Raw genomic sequence first — 17,837 nt, forward strand, 5'->3', positions numbered from 1 at the left:
ATTGTAAAGACCTTTTTTTTTTTTTTTTTTTTTAAACCACGGGCTGAATCATCTGCGTTCCTTAAAGCTCCATACATACTGTATTAGTTTCTCTCATTCACACCCTTTCTTCCTGTGTATCCTCCAGGTCAGTTGGGTATCAGATAATTCCACGTGCCCGACTCGAAAACTGGAGGAGAGTAGCATTCTTCAAGTTTAGAAAAGAATGGGAAAAAAAATAGAGTTATCCCTTTAAGAACCTCCTTTCCATTTTACTCTATGTTTACATAACATAGGGGACGATTCCAACGGCTAGACCACGAGGGGGAGGCTGTTTCTTTTCTTTCTTTTTTTGGGAGGGTGTGGGGGGCAGCTGCTGGGTGTGGGGGTGAGGTCTCCCCTACCCCACGTGCTCCAGAAGGGGGAGTCCCACCCGTTGGGAGTAGCTCTCGGGGCCGCACTTTCTTCGGGGGCGGGCTTGGGGCGGCTGCCTGCGGCCGGAGACGGGGGTGGCTCCGCCGGTCGCAGTTCGCTCCTCCCTCGCCTGCACGACTCCGCTGCTTAGCTGCGCTCCTCCTCCGGCTGACTGTTCGCTCGAAAACCCGTTGCCTCCGGCTCCTTCGCTCCGGGACAGCCGCTGAGCTCCGAGTTGGGGCTACCTCGGGAGGAACGCGGGGTCGATCCACGGTCTCGGCTGGCGCGCGGGCGGTGAGCCCAGGAGCCAAGACGGAGCCGCTCGGGGACTGGCCGCCCCGCGGCCCCCTCGCCGCCGTCCCTTTCCCTAGCTCCCTGGCTCCCTTCTCCGTATGGGATTGTAGCCGCGGCGCGGACCCGGCGGGGATCGCGGGGGAGGCGGAGGCGCCCACGGGGCCAGAGCCACTGGAGCTCGGGGAGGACGAGGATCTGGAGGACGAGGAGGGAGCCGATCGCGGGTCCATGTTTGCCCCGGGTTCGGAGGAGCCCTGCGCCCCCAGCAAAGAGCCGCGGAAATACGGGGAGCTCGTGGTATTAGGGTGAGTGAGGGCCCCCGAGCGCCGCGCCCGCCCAGGGGATCCCCGGGGGGAGTCGGGTCAGTCTGTCTACCGGTACCTAGTTATTAAACTCTGCTGTGTGCCGCGCTCTGTGCTGTGCGCTGGGGATACAAAGAATGGCCCGAGACAGTCCCTGCCCTCGAGGAGCTCCTAGTCCAGGGAGCAAGCCGGTGGCGTGCAGGCAACTGCGTGCAAAGAAGCTGCGACAAGAAGAGAGTAGAGAACTCCCACCCGCCCGCCCCTTTCTGGGGCCACGAAAAGTAGAGGGCCGAAGCGGAGGTTGGGCCCGAAAGTGGGACTATATGCAGCTGGGGCCATAGTGGGGCAGGGACTGAAGGCACAGATGCTCAGTGTGTATGTTTCATTTGTGGGAATCTCTTTCCAATCTCACTTGAATGTAGGGTGTCCTGGAAAGAGTGCTTATGGTGGGGGGCGGGAGAGAGAGTGGTGTGGGAACTTAATACCTTTTTCCTGGGCCTCTCGGCCCGGTTGAGTTAAGGGGTTTTGCGAGTGTGTGTGTGTGTGTGTGTGTGTGCTTGTAAGGGAGTCGGGGGTGGGAGAAAGGGAATTGCTGCTCTGCTTTTCCATCTAACTACCGAGACTAATTTTTTTTCCTTTCCTTTTCCCTCCTTCACTCCCCTTTTTCCTTTTTCTTTCATCCTCGCCTTCTTTCTCATCATCTTTCTCCACTCGTCTTCCCCTTCTTTTTCACCCCTCCCCCCTTTTCCCCTCCTCTTTCTTCTGCTCTTTTCCCTCTTCTTTCTCTTCCTCTTCCTCCTTTTCCTTTCTTCCCTTCATCCCTTCTCTTCCTCTATTCTCTCCTCCTTTTGAAGTTCTTCCTCTTCCTTTTGGTTAGAGAAATATGGGGAAGTTCTAGGTTGGAGGATTGGTGAGGATGTATCCTGGAGGGAAAGGGCGGAATAAAGTTTGTGTGTATTGGGGGACTTGGTATGGAGGCAGGAGGAATATTAATGAAGTGTCTTGTAGGGGTGGGGAAGAGGCGGCATGGGAATACTTTGAATCTCTGGAGGACTAAATTCAAGGGCTGGATTAATAGCGATGTGTCTTGGAAGGGTGGGAATGGGAGTGGAGATGGGGACTCTGTGTGTGTGTGTGTGTGTGTGTGTGTGTGTGTGTGTGTGTGAGAGAGAGAGAGAGAGAGAGAGAGAGAGAGAGAGAGAGAGAGAGAGCGCACGAGAGAGAGAGAGAGAGAGAGAGAGAGAGAGAGAGAGCGCACGAGAGAGAGAGAGAGAGAGAGAGAGAGAGAGAGAGAGAGAGAGAGAGAGAGAGAGAGAGAGAGATTATGGTGAATCGCTGCCTCGTGGGGCTGAAGGATTAGTATCGAGGTGATTTTGGCTGCTGTGGGAGAGTGTATAAAGTGTACTGGGGAATAATAGGAGGGATTGTTTTGGGAGGGAGGTTGAGGTGCGATTCATGCTCCACGAGGGAAAATTAGGTTTTGCGTGTATATTTTTTCTTTTATGCACCTTCATCCCCTTTGCTACAGTGTTTTTTATTTAGTGTCCGACAGATGGATGCTGAGGCTTTTTTGGGATGGGTACTAATTTGCAACCTAAATTGGGAAGAAGCAGACAATTACACACATACACACACGTATATATAGTTATGGTAAACGGGAGCGTCCACAGTCTGGGGAAAGGCCTTGTGGTGAACTGTCTGGACAAAATTCGTTGGCCTGGTCTTCTGTGAACTTTTCCCCATTGGGAGTTTACCAGTTTGTTGGGTACAAGAATTGAGAGGTAGCTTCTTTTTGATATGTGGGACTTGAGTTCCAGAGTGGGGAGCAAGGCTGTGTTCTTTTGACACTAGCGCTACATCTTGAAGGTGGCATCTCTGGGAAGGATGCTTCCTCATAACCAGTGAGAGACAGCTCCTAGACAGAGAGACAGCAGTAGGAGTTTATAGGGATTTAACTCTGTTCTCTCTACTGGTGAAGACCACATTTTGAAGATAGTAATTATGTATAATCATCAAACTAAAGCAATTGAAAACCTAATTTTATCTACTCTGTCCTTGTCACATTTTCCATTATTTATCCTTAATAAGTAAAGGACTCTGGTTAAAGAGGAAGAAAGAGGGCAGTGAAAGGGGTATATTTTGGGAGGGAGAAGATATTAACTTGGAAAAAATAGAATTTGGGTTAGACTATAGAATGGAAATGTTTTAATACTTATTTAGATATAGAGTTCTGAATTTTCTTCCTTTTTAGTTAAGATAATGAGGCATTTTTTCAGGGGATAGATAGTAGTGAGGAAAAGATACATAGGCAAAATAAAAGGCTTCTCACTTGATAAAAAAAAGTTGAATTCTACAGAAATAATATTATATATATATTCAGATTTCCTATTTTCTCATTTGATCCTCATTATATCCATGTGATCGAGGTTTTCTTACTTAGGAGAAAACTGGTTTGGAGGAATTAAGTGAAACATGTCCTTGGTCATAAAATTGGCAAGTTTTTGGAGATATGATTTGAATTTAAATCTCTTCTGATTCAACAAGTTCAGAGAGAGCTCTTGCTCTCTGTATGCAATCTTTATTTTAGTAGCTGAACTTCTTAAAGTATCACTTAATAAACCATATTTCTTGCAAAAATGTATCAGAACTTTAAAAGAGAGAAACATATATGATGGATTTCTATTCAAGTTTCTATTCAGGATTTTCAAGTCCTTACTCTTTCTGTTCCCATTACTGGAATGTTTATTATCATTAACCAGTTTTAGATAGTTAAGTTCAAAATAAGCATTTCCCTTCATTACAAAAAAAAATTGCATTAAAATGCTTTGAATGGTGGAAATATAGGAAATTACAAAAAAACGATTATAACTTTTGAGCTGTTTTATACCTGTTGAGACTAACCATTTTTAATAGTGGTTAGTAATATTTATTGCAAATAAGCTGAGGCAGACAGGGTTAAGTCACACAGAAAGTAAATGTTTGAACCTAGTTTTGAATTTGGGAAGAGGAATCTTCCACACTCCAGGCCATCCATTGTGGCATCTAGCTGCCCCCTTGAAGACCTATGAAAAAGTTTTGGACATTGTTAATTTTTGGGGGGGATTTTATTTTTCTTTGTATTTAATCAGCAGCTAGGTGGTACAATAAAGTACTGTTTCTGGAGTCAAGAAGATCTGAGTTCAAACCTCATGACCTTAAATATCTGTTGGGCAAGTCACTTAATCTATTTGCTTCAGTGTTCCTTAACTGTAAAATGAGGATAAGAGTAACACCTATCAGTGTTGTATGAGAATCAAATGGGTTAGTGCAGTGCCTGGCACATAGTGTTCGTTTCCTTTTTTCCTTCCTAATTTAAATTTACATTCTAATAACTCCCATGCTTTGGTCATAGTTCTGCTTTTTTGGCAAAAGCAGAACAAATCTAAGCCCCATTTCACTTAATATATATTTGTCCATTAAGGAAATAAAGATCCCTCTTATGCTGCCAAAAAATCTTTGTGAAAAATCTCATTATATAAAAAGTCTCATTATATTGCTTCCTTGCTTAAAAAAATCTTCAGGGGCTCCTTATGGTTTCCAGAATAAAATACACATTCCTTATTTAAAGTCTTAAAATCTACTTCAATCTGACTTCCGCCCTTTTACTCTTATTTCACACTATTCCCCTTTATATGCCAAATTGAACTGAAAGCTGTCTCACTGAATATAGCATTTTTCTGTCATTTTGTAGGAAAAGGATTTACCCCATCCTGGTTGTATAGCACTTATACTTCCTTTTTCTAATATTTCTGTCTTTGGAACTTTTGGGGTTCTTAATTTACTTTATCTTACTTCAAGTGCTTACCCTTTGTATTTCTACTTAGTTCTTTTCCTGGCACACTTTGTCTTATCTCTCTTGCTTGTCATTAGTTTAAATTTGTTCTGTTTTTGCCAAAAAGGCAGAACTATGACCAAAACATGTGAATTACTAGGATAGAAATTTAGAGTAGGAAGGAAGAAAGGAAACAAGCACTGTTATGTGCTAGGCACTGTACTTATTATCTCATTTGATTCTCATAAAGACATTGGTAGGTAGGATACCTCATTTTACCTGGGGATATATTTTCTATTGTACGAGATGTCTCTACTTAGAAGAGCACTAGCACCTTGAGAGTAAAGGTAGGGACGATACCTTCTCCCTCTCCCCTCCCTCCCCACCCCCCCAATAGTCTCCAGTGTTTAACAAAGCCTTGCTGTGCAGTGGCTTTCAACAAATGTTTTCTGAATTAAATTGAATTGAATTTTCCTGTTGAAAAAGTTATGATTGTTCATAATTTTAAACTCTCCAAACTTTTAACCTTTTAAGTGCACATGATGTTAGGTCTTTTTTCTGTCTTCCAAATGGAAACATTTAGGAACTATATCAAATCAAACTCTGATTCTATAGTTTTGAAAGTTATCAGAAAACATAGTAAAATATGTGCAGCCATTCTGCATTGTAAAATAAATATAAAATGCACATCCAGAAAAGATCTATTAATATAGCTTACAAGTTAGGCTTGTTGGAAGTTTAGATGTCTTATCACAAAATAGAATCATAAGACTTTGTTGTGTCATTTGCTTAATTAATAAAATTTTGAATATCCATTTTTTCAGCAATTGGCTGACAGGGGATATTATTCAGTGGAACTAAATGCCTTAAAAATGAGCAAGAAATAGTTGAAATTAAAACACCCCCCTCCCAACACCTCCCCCCCCCCAATCTGGCATTTAACATTTTTGTACATACTTAAAATTCCACTGATAGAATTTACATAGGAAAACTTTTTGCATAATAATGTTCTAATCCTCTCCCCAAACCTGTCTTCTCTCAGCAGAGCACTTTGCCTCCTACTTTATTGTTTTTAGTTTTTTCTTGTCCTCTAATTTTGTACCTTTAAATACTTTTAAGTCAACCTCTATTTTTTCTCCTTTTGTGTTCTTAATCCTATCTGGGACTGTCTCCTTAGCATTGGATTATTTTGTAACTCAACTCTCCCTTAGTTTCTCACTATCTCTTGACTCCTTTCTTTGTCATAAACTTAACTGCCAAAAGGGTGAATTCAGTCCAATGGGGTTATGATTATTTAGTTATTGATTAGATTTCATAAATCTTTCAGGTTATCCTCTATAATGTTGTAGTCACTGCATACATTTTTCTAGGTCTGTTGTTCACTCTTAACATTCATTGAATTCTTACAGGTTTCTTTGAATTCATTTCTTTAGTCATTTCTTACTACACAAATTATACATTTTAGAATTCATATGTCATAAGAGTTTCTTTGTTACTGTTAACAGCATTGTTTCCCCTCTTTGACCTGGAAGCTCTGAATTTTTACTGTATCTCTCCTTGCCTTGTTTTCCAGGTCAGTCTTTTTTTTTTTTTTTTATCATAATATACCTTGCATTTTCTTCTTTCGATTAGAAAAAAAAATTTTTTTGTGTGTGTATGTGTGTGTGTGTGCTGTAAATGACATCTATTGGCTGTTTTATTTTTCATGGATATCATGGATAAGATTTGTCCATCTTTTGTTTTTTAAGCTATTTTCCTTTCAAATTTTTATTCCAGAACTGTTATTTAATTTGCACAATTCCATTTTTTAAACCCTTGCTTAATTTCTTGCAAATATTCTTGTAGGCTTTGTGTCCAAACTATCTTTTTCTCTGAGTCTTTTTTTTTTTTTTAACTTCTTGTATATCTCCTGATCTTTAATGTTTCTTCATGGTGTTTCTTATCTGTTTCACTTGTTTGGATTGTTGTATAAGGTCCAATTTCTAAACCCTCTTGTACTCTTAGTCTATTGGGTCTTGATAGTTTTCTGGAACTCTTCCTCACCACTACCTCTCCTGATATGATTTTGGTGAGTTTATTTGCACCTTCCTAATGCACTCTTTCAATAATAAACCTACCAATATAAAACAAAATAAAACACCTACCAATTCTACACAATCACCTGTTCACATCAAGGATTGTGGTAGTGAGGGTTCATTCTTCCTTAAATTTCTCATTCTGATTTTTGATAGAGGCAACTTCTCCTTCTCCTTCTTATTCTCCGGGTTTCCATATTAACAATTTAAAATTTATAAAGCAATTTTTCCTCACAATATTATGAAATAGGCAGTTGCAATATTGTCCTCATTTTGAAGATGAAATTTCTCTAGATCTTTTTTAGTTAAAACTGATATGTAAGCTGAAATAAAAAGTAAAAAATATTATGAGACCCTTCATCAGATAGAAAGATAAAAAGACTATAACTAGATTCCCAAATTTTTGATGTCCTATAAAGTCATCCCTACAAAAGATTTTGTTAACATGTTCTGAGACATATAGTATTTCATTTTAACATAGTTAATCAGGAAGGTGAAGTTATTGCTATTAGAGGAAAATTAACCATACTCTGGGAAAAAATAAAATAAACTGATAGATTTCATTGGTTATTAATTTTTCAGCTTCTGTTAGGTGAACTAAACAAAAATGTAAGTATAAATAGTTAGAGTTGGGATTTAAAACTCAGCTAGTGACAAATTGTTGGACTCTAGGAATCAGTTTTCACAGAATCATAGAATAGAAATGGAAGGGACCTTGGAGGGGACTGTATTCAATCAACACTAGCCTTCACTTTTCACTTTGGGAGAACTCTAGTTTTTGCTAGCATCCAACTTAAGTTTTCCTTTTCACAATTTTTTACCCATTGTTCCTACTTCTGCTCTCAGGAGCCAAAAAAACTAAGTTTAATCTTTCTTTCTTTGATACCCTTTGTAACAACTAAGATGTCCTTCCTAAGTCTTCTTTTCTTCAGAGTAAACTTCAAGTGAAAGTCAAGGAATGACGAGGTTCTTCACCAATCTGGTTGCTGTCTTCTGGTTGTTCTGTTGATTATCAATGTCATCATTAAATTAATTAATTAATTAATTTTATTTTAATAACTTAATTTAATTAATGTCATTCCTAAAATGGAAGTGAACACAACACTTCAGATGTGGAGTGACAAAGAAAGATAATTCTTTTGTATTAGACATTGCATTGCTTATTATAGATAGATAAGCAAGTCTGCTGAAGGCTGGAGATTCTAGCAAGTAGAACAGTACCTATCCTCCTCAGAATTTATATTCCAATGGGGAAATTCAGTAGAGATAAGGGTGTTGGAATTGGAAAATGGTGAAAGAAAGATGTGAAGAATATATTTGCCCAGTCAGTGAGGCAGTCATAGAAAAGTAGCAATCAGAGACCATAGAGGTTAGCATGAGGTGAACAACTGTGGCTGGGTGCTGAACTTGTAAAAGCTCCAGGTTTTTTGTTCTAGGCTTTTTTTTTAGATGAACTATTTTCTTCATTTCTCCCCCATCTTATACTTCTGAAGTTATTTGAACTCATAAAGACTTTACATCTATCTCTGTGAAATTACATCATTGGCATTAGGCCAAAATTTTAGCCTGTCAAGATCTTTTTGAATCTTGAAGGTCATTCAACTGTGCTGATCTAGCTTTGTTTTTTAGTTTAAACTTGATAAACATGCCAGTATCATATAGCCAAACACAGATTTGGGGGCCATTCTAATAAAGCATAGGTTCTTAAACCTGGGGCCTATGAATTTGTTTATTTTTTAAAATTTTCTAGTATTTTATTTTTCCAAATACATGGAAAGATATTTTTCAATATGTACTGTTGGAATCCTTACAAAGTATTAAGTCATTAGAATTGATAGAGACAATAATTATCTAATTTACCATGGTTCAGTATGATTGATCTGATCCTACAAGGAGATGTTATGGGCCAGAACTTGAAATAAGGTACTAAGTGGAATCGAGGAGACAATGTTTAAATCTAGTTTAGAATTGATTTAATCCTACAACAAATAATGGTTTCCCAGTGATATAATGATTAGTGTGTACTCACTGTACAGCATATAAGCAAGAAACTCTCAGGTCCAAAGAGCACTCTGGGAGATTGAGAGCCTGGAGTGAGTGGAGGCGTCAGTTGAGAAGATTCAGAGAGAGCTGGAGGCAGAAGCTGGCAGACAAGCTGCAAGAACTCTTACAACCAAGGAGTAAGATAGGCTTCTAAGAAAGCTAACTGGGCCCAAGGAAAGAGATAAGAGTTGGAAGGAAAAAAATAAACGTTTGGATTTTAACAGCTGGCTGCATTTGGGATGATTATTACTTGGAACTGAAACAGAAAACCTCCCCAAGAAACCTGCTGTCAGAGAACCATCATATTATACAAAAGAAGAACACCACAATGTACCTTTGCAAAATTGTGTTCCAAATTTTTTGTCCTCTCCTCTCATTTTCCCCCTTCCCAAGACACTGAGCAGTCTAATATAAATTAAACATGTGAGATTTTTCTAAACGTATTTCCATATTTGTCATCTACACACACACATAAAAGATCTGAAGGAGAAAAGATAAGCAAGCAAATAAACAACAAAAATTGTGAAAATGCTGTGCTTTGAACTACATTCAGTCTCCATAGTTCTCTTTCTAAATGTAGATGGTACTTTCCGTCACAAGTCTATTGGAATTGCTTTGAATCATCTCAATGTTGAAAAGAACCAAGTCCATTATAATTGATAATCACATAATCTTGTTACTGTGTTCAATGTTATCTTAGTTCTGCTCACTTCACTCAGCATCAGTTCATGTAAGTCTTTCTAAGCTTTTCTGAAATCAGCCTGCTCAGCATTTCTTATGTAAAATAATCTGTTACATCCACACAGCATAATTTATTCAATCATTCCCTCACTAAGGAGCATCTACTTAATTTTCAGCTCCTGGCCACCGCACAAAGGGCTGCTACAAATATGAATTTGTTTTTTAAAAATATTTTATTAACTTTATTTCAGTATATTTCATTGGCTTCTTTTACAACTCTGTGTTTTATTTTATGCATTTAAAATATTCTGTGAAAGAGTACAAGTTTCCTTAGATTGTCAAAGAGGACCATGACACACACAAAAAAATCAGTTAATAAACATTTTTAAAATACCTACTTTGTGCCAGGAACTCTGGAAAATTGTAACCTCTTCAATAAGGATTGCCTTCAAGAACATTGAACCATTAATAACTCTGTTGTATGGATCTGAAGATACAATGACTGTCCATGCTGTCATAGAATCCAAATCTTTTGAATTTTTCCACAACAGTAGTAGCATGAAAGACATTTGTCCATTTACATGGACAACATCTCCTGATTTATCAGTCTAGTAATCTTCTTAAAAAGGAAATGAGTTTAATTAGGTATAACATTCTTCTTGGTGAAGAGATATTGTTTATGTTTTCAGGTTTTTACTAATCAAAATAAGTTCTGGAATCTTGCTACTTATTAAAATCAAGCTCAATTGCCTTTAGGAATTTCATACTAATTTATTCTTTTCTAAAAATTGAGACATTTATCTTTGTTGAGTCCTGTGATCCCTTTTGAGTTCCAGTCAAGCTCTATTGAAAAAAAGTTGTATAACCTTAGATCAAGTGCTTGTCTCAGTCTCATTTTTATCCTTTGAAAATAATGATGATGAGGATGATAATAATAGCCTTCTTATCCCCTCATTTAAGAGATGTTATTACCCAGATATTGATATTCAATTTGTTTCTGCCATTATGGGCCTAATTTGTCAAGATGATATGTAAAAGCTATATAGTGAAGTCCACCATGTGTTCAGAAGCTCACAGAATGGAAAGAATAGAGCTAGATGAAAGTAAATTAAAAAAAAGGTGGGGAGGCAGAGTTTTCATGGATTGAAAGCTCAGTGTGGGTTAACAGTCTGATTTTGCATCTAGAAAAAGGAATCTAGAAAAAATATATCAATATTGTATTATTTTCACAGAATTATGAGGTTCATAATAAAGGAGGTAAGTGTCCTCTTATTATGTTTTACTTTGGTCAGATTATATATGAATTATTGTTTTCAGTTCTGGCCACTATATTTTAGTGGGGCTTTATTGAACGACTGAAGAATACTTGGAAAATGGCCATCAAATTGATTAGGTATTTAGAAATCATGGCTTATGAAGATTAGTTGAAGGAACTGGTATATTTGGCTTGAAGAAGAGAAGATTTAGTGGGGCATGATAACTATCTTTAACTATTTAAAGGGCTGTTTTATGGAAGAGGAATTGTACTTGCTATTGGCCTGGTGACTGCAGGTGGAGTCAGAACCAATTGTTGCCTTTCTAGAGGATCATGATATTAAGAAAGTGATTTCCTGAAGAATCCTAACACTTAGACCTGATTGATGATGGACTTGAGATACTTTGACAAGTAGCAAGTTCCTCATTTTAAAAAATATTTAGTGGAGATTAAATAACTTGTTGGGAAGTTGTAGAGGGCAAAAGTTGGATTAGATGACCTTTAACACCCCAATTCTATGATTCTGCATTTCTAATTACAGATATACCTATTATCCATCGAGTTAATGGATTGTTATTTAATTAATCTAATTAATGGATTAATCTGATTAAAAGATATGCCTACTATTGAGTAATTATGTGAAAGAGATTAGGAGAGCATAATTTTTTTATTTTCAAACATAAAGTAATCACAATAATAGCCAAAGTGGGGAGAGGACACATACTTCTTTCTAAGCTCTCCTATTTCCCTCATACTAATTATGAAATTCAGCCTCTGAAATAGTGCTGGACTGGCAGAATCCATGAATATTAGGAGTATAGCAAATTATCAATAGAAGATAATTTCAAAGAATGCCAGAAAAGATCTGTTTCTGTGGGGTAGGGGAGGAAAGGCCAGGCACAGGCAGGGAGACAGAGCATGGAGGCCAGCACATGCTGAGCAGACCCAGGACAAGGTGCAGTCACCATGGGCCGTCTATGGGGAGGACTTTACCACAGTGTTGGCTACTGTGCTCTGGTTGCAAGCCAGTAGATCAGCAGAGAAGTTCTAAAATATCCAACACAAATGCAGAAGTTAAAGCGGGTACCCCAAAATGTCAAGTCTCATGGTACCTGGCCTCACCGGGAGTGACTCAGCATGATCCCAGTGCAGCTACTACTGCTCCACTGTCACTTTGGCTGCCTGTAGAGGAAGCTTGAAACTTCATTGCCCTAAAAGCAGATCCCAATGTTTTAAAAAAAAAAAAGAGTAAAAAGGCAAAGCGAGCTCTAACTATAGATAGCTTCTATAGTGAAAGAGAAGAACAGATTTTAAACCCCGAGGAGACTAAAAACAGATTGTCTTCAGATGAAACTCCAAAGGATGATATAACCTGGTTCCAGGTTAGGCTTGCCTAGAAGAAATTAAAAAGGAAGAAAAATGGAGAAAGGAAAGGAAAACTTTGCAAAAGGGTTTGGAAAAGGCATATAACTCATTAAAAGATAAGTTGGAAAATAAAACAACTCCCAGAAAAACAGAATATATGAAATGGAAAAGGTAAAGAAAAACCCAGGACAACAGAATTTGTGAATTGAAAAAGGTTAAGAACTCCCAGGAAAACAGAATTTGTGAATTGGAAAAAGAAAATAACTCCTTTAAAAAAAATTGTGAAATGGAAAAAAATACCATAGAACAAAACAACTCATTTAAAAACTCATTTGGACAAATAAAAAAAAAAAGTAAAAAAATCAAATGAAGAAAAAATTCATTAAACATCAGAAATGAACAAATGGAAATGAATGACTGGATGAGACACCAAGAATCAGTCATGCAAAACTAAAAATATGAAAAAATAGAAAAAATGTTAAATACTGACTTGGGAAAACAACAGACCTGGAAAAATAAATCTAGGAGAGATAATCTAAGGATTATTGGACTCCCTGAAAGCCATGATGAAAAAAAAAGAGCCTAGACACTATTTTTCAGGAAATCATCAGCGAGAACTGTCCAGATATCATAGAATCAGAAGGTAAAATAGCCATTAAAAGAATTCATCGAATACCTCCTGAAAGAAACCCCCAAAATTAAAACTCCAAGGAATATTATGGCTAAATTTCAGGACTATCAGACCAAGGAAAAAATATTACAAGCAGTCAAAAAAAATAAATTCAAATACCGAGGAGCCACAATAAGGATTACTCAGGATCTAACTGCTTCCAATTAAAGGATTGAAGGGCCTGGAATCTGATATTCCAAAAGGCAAAGGAACTTGGAATGCAGCCAAGAATAAACTATTCTGCTAAACTGAGCATTTTCTTACAGGAAAGAATGTGGGCATTCAGTGAAACAGGTGAATTCTATTTATTTCTGATGAAAAAACCAGAGCTAAACAAAAAATTTGACCTCCAAATATGGGACTTAAGAGAAGCATGAAAAGATAAAAAGAACTCTTGAGAATTGTATTTCTGTTATGGGTATACATAGAGTGTGCATGTATAATTTGATTTTACTGTTATAATATAAAAAAGGAACTAGAGTTGGAAAGGGGATTGTACCAAAAAAAAAGGAAAAGTGGAGGTAAAAAGAGGGAAATTACATCTCATGAAGAGGCAAAGGAAACATATTGTATTTGAGGGAAAGAAGAGAGGGGGATGAACATTGTGCAAATCTTGCTCTCATCAGCTTTGGCTCAAAGAGAAAATATTAGATATATTTGGTTTAGAAAGAAACTTCTCTCACCTTATTGAAAAGTGGGAGGAGAAAACTGAAAAAGGAAGGGGTAGGCTATATAGAAGGGAATGCAAAAATAGTAGGAGAAAAATATAAGAAAAGAGGAGGGAAGCTAAAGGGGGAGGGCTGCTTGTGGTAAGTGATGCCCATAACTTAAATACTGGGGTGAGTATTCAATTTTGTATTAGAAATGCTAGCTTTGGAAGAAGAGATGAGAAAGAGATTAAAAGAATTAAAGTAGGTACTGAGGAAACCATCACTCTTTGCAGATGATATGATGGTATACTTAGAGAACCCTAGAGAATCTACTAAAAAGCTATTAGAAATAATCCACAATTTTAGCAAAGTTGCAGGATATAAAATAAATCCACATAAATCATCAGCATTTTTATACATCCCTAACAAAATCCAATAGCAAGAGATACAAAGAGAAATTCCATTTAAAATAATTCTCAGTAGTATAAAATATTTGGGAATCTATCTGCCAAGGGAAAGTCAGGAACTATATGAGCAAAACTACAAAACATTTTGCACATAAATAAAGTCGGATCTAAACAATTTGAAAAATATTAAATGCTCTTGGATAGGTCGAGCAAATGTAATACAGATGACAATACTCCCTAAACTAATCTATTTATTTAGGGCTATACCAACCAGACTCTCAAGAAATTATTTTACCAACCTAGAAAAAATAACAAAATTCATTTGGAAGAACAAAAGATCAAGAATTCAAGGGAACTAATGAAAAAAAAAATGAAGGTGGCCTAGCTATACCAGATCTGAAACTATATCATAAAGCAGTGGTCATCAAAACCATTTGGTACTGGCTAAGAAACAGATTAGTTGATTAGTGGAATAGGTTAGGTTCACAGGACAAAATATTCAATAAGTATAGCAATCTAGTGTTTGACAAACCCAAAGATCCCAACTTTGGGGATAAGAATTCACTATTTGACAAAAACTGCTGGGAAAATTGGAAACTAGTATGGCAGAAACTAGGCATTGACCCACACTTAACACCGCATTCCAAGATAAGGTCAAAATGGGTTCATGATCTAGACATAAAGAATGAGATCTCTCAGACCTGTGGATAAGGAAGGAATTTGTGACCAAAGAAGAACTGGAGTTCATTATTGATCACAAAATAATTTTGATTATGTTATTAAAAAGTTTTTGTACAAACAAAACTAATGCAAACAAGATTAGAAGGGAAGCAATAAACTGGGAAAATATTTTTATATTCAAAGTTTCTGATAAAGGTCTCATTTCCAAATTATATAGAGAATTGACTCAAATTTATAGGAAATCAAGCCATTCTACAATTGATAAATGGTCAAAGGATATGACAGACAAATTTCAGATGAAGAAATTGAAACTATTTCTAGTCATATGAAAAGGTGCTCCAAATCATTATTGATCAGAGAAATGCAAATTAAGATAACCCTGAGATACTACTACACACCTCTCAGATTGGCTAAGATGACAGGAAAAGGTAATGGTGAATGTGGGAAAACTGGAACACTGATACATTGTTGGTGGGAACTGTGTATAGAGTTCTGGTTGATTTTCTGGAGGTCTTTGGACCAGCCTTTGTTTCAGCAGAATAATCACCAAGAGAATAGCCAGGGATAAAGTCCAAAAGTCTTTATTGCCTCCTTCACAGTCTGTTTCCTTGACTAGGGACCAGGCTAGCTTTCTGGAAATGCAAGAGGATTGGCCAGCCACCATGGTGGTGTGAATTGAAGTGAATGTCTCTGCCCAGTCCTTGTTGGCTTTTATATACTCTATTATAATTATGTTATTGTAGGTATGATTCTTGTAGAATAAGTGTCTGTCTTGTAGAATTATATTAAGTACTAAGTACATGTACTAAACTAGAGAACTTTTAATCGCCATGCTAAACTAGATAACCATTGTCCACCGAGTTAACACCTTGTTGTAAGAATTTCTCCAGAACTTTGGCCCATTACGACTGTGAAGGAATCCAACCATTTTGGAGAGCAATTTGGAACTATGCTAAACAAATTATCAAACCCTTTGACCGAGCAGTGTTACTACTGGGCTTATATCCCAAAGAGATCTTAAAAGAGGGAGAGGGATCTACATGCGCAAAAATGTTTGTAGCAGCCCTTTTTGTAGTGGCTAGAAACTGGAAACTGAATGGATGCCCATCAATTGGAGAATGGCTGAATAAATTATGATATATGAATGTTATAGAATATTATTGTTCTGTAAGAAATGACTAGCAGGATGATTTCAGAGAGCCTTGGAGAGACTTACATGAACTGATGCTAAGTGAAATGAGCAGAACCAGGAGAACATTATACACTTTAACAATACTAATATATGATGATCAATTCTACTGGGCATGACTCTCTTCAACAATGAGATGATTCAAACCATTTCCACCTGTTCAGTAATGAAGAGAATCAGCTACACTCAGAGAGAGAACAATGGGAAATAACACACATATACAACATAGCATTTCCACTCTTTCTGTTATTGTTTGCTTGCATTTTTGTTTTCCTTCTTAGCTTTTTTTTCTTTCTAGATCTGATTTTTCTTGTGCAGCAAGATAACTGTGTAGATGTCTACATATATTGGATTTAATAAGTTTTTAGCCTATTTAACATGTATTGGACTACCTGCCATCTAGGGGAGGGGATGAAGAGAAAGAGGGGAAAAGTTGGAGCAGAAGGTTTTGCAAGAATCATTGTTGAAAAATTACCCATGCATATGTTTTGTAAATAAAAAGCTATAATAATAAGAAACAAAACAAAAAAAGGACTTGCAAATTATTTTACACTTCATCTTAAGTATCTATAGTGGTCTATAAGTCTATGTTGATTATAAGGCAAAATTCAATTGATAAACATAGTCATTAATAAAGGGACCTTGTTATAATATTATTTTGTCTTATGAGGAGATTGCCACAACATGGCCATCATAACAAAGCTGTAGTGTATCATTATTTGGTGTTATTAGAAATAATTTTTTTGTATACATATGACTTTAAAAATATATAGACTTTACTTTTTAACTTTTGTAAAAATAAAATGTTTATGAAGATTGTTTACCCATCACAAATTCTAATTTGTATTCTGTGATGATGATGTAAATGATGGTTTGAACATGGGACAAATATGGAGGAGAAAAAGAAGAGCAGGAAAAAGAGGGACCAGGTACTATGGGACATTTGAGCATAACTTTGTGTAGCTGTTAACCTATGGAATAGAAGACAAATGTACAACTTTCTGCTTCAGTCTGCTTCTCTTATAACAGTGCTGATTGGATTGGGAATATAAAGCTTGAAATCATTCTTATTCCTCCAAAAGGGAATATGGGAATTATTGAGGGTAAGAAGTATGGGTAGCAGTATTTGAAACTACCTTTTGTATTTACTTTCAGTAATTTTAAGCTTTCTGTTGACCATTTCATATGGTAGATTTGCAATTTGATAGACCAGTATTATGTGGAATACTAGTTACTACAGCAATATAGTATAAGTAGTTGGGTAGAATTTTAAGAATAAAATGTGTTTCATAAAAGGTATAACGTGGTTTTCTTGTGACAAAATAGATTCTTAGATGACTTGTCTTTGGAACAAAATCTTAGTTGCCAAAACACTGAATTTCTTTGAATAGTAGTTTAGTGTTCTTTGGTCTTTAATTTAGCCTAAGAATTATACACTTTCTCAATAAAAGGTACAGTTATATAATTTACTGAAGCACAGCTCTGTTTTCTGTTAAATCATCTTATGGAGAGCTTTTAACAATCATAAGAATTTAACTATGAATAAAAATATATAAATTTTAAAAATTTCATGTATAACCTTTGTGTAGCAATTAAGAAACTTAGAACCAAATGAATTAATAGCAAATGTTTTTGTTTGGCCCAGGGTTTTCTTCTGCTTTCTCCCTTTCTTTTCTTTGTACCCATCTTTCTCTCTGCCTGGTACATAGTAGGCACTTTCAATGTTAATTGATTGATTTTTTAATATATACTGTATACACACAACATTTTGGTCTTTTTATATTTTACTGTATATTTTATATTTGCCATTTTAAAACATAATATTAAATTAATGATCTATAACATTCAGTAAGAGTAGAATTTTGTTTCTGCTAAAGTTTTACTTTTCTATCTAAAATTAATCCCAAAATCTTTTATCGCCTATCCCCAAATATCAAGACTAAGCTTAAGTCATCTTGTTTCTATATTTCTGGTTGTATTCTTTAGTGATTAGTTATTTTCCTATTAGTTTGTATTCTAAC

General features: G+C 36.6%; 1 protein-coding gene across 1 annotated transcript in view; it reads left to right on the plus strand.

Moving 5' to 3' along the window:
• Positions 1 to 288: 288 nt before the first annotated feature.
• The window catches only part of PELI2 (pellino E3 ubiquitin protein ligase family member 2), a 118,619-nt gene continuing 101,070 nt past the window's right edge, over positions 289 to 17,837 (plus strand). The window contains exon 1 of the mRNA XM_051977722.1: positions 289 to 992. Coding sequence (XP_051833682.1) covers positions 916 to 992 — 77 coding nt within the window. The 5' untranslated portion in view covers positions 289 to 915. The remainder of the gene's footprint in view (positions 993 to 17,837) is intronic.

This window comes from Antechinus flavipes, chromosome 2, assembly GCF_016432865.1.
Source record: "Antechinus flavipes isolate AdamAnt ecotype Samford, QLD, Australia chromosome 2, AdamAnt_v2, whole genome shotgun sequence".
NCBI lineage: Eukaryota > Metazoa > Chordata > Mammalia > Dasyuromorphia > Dasyuridae > Antechinus > Antechinus flavipes.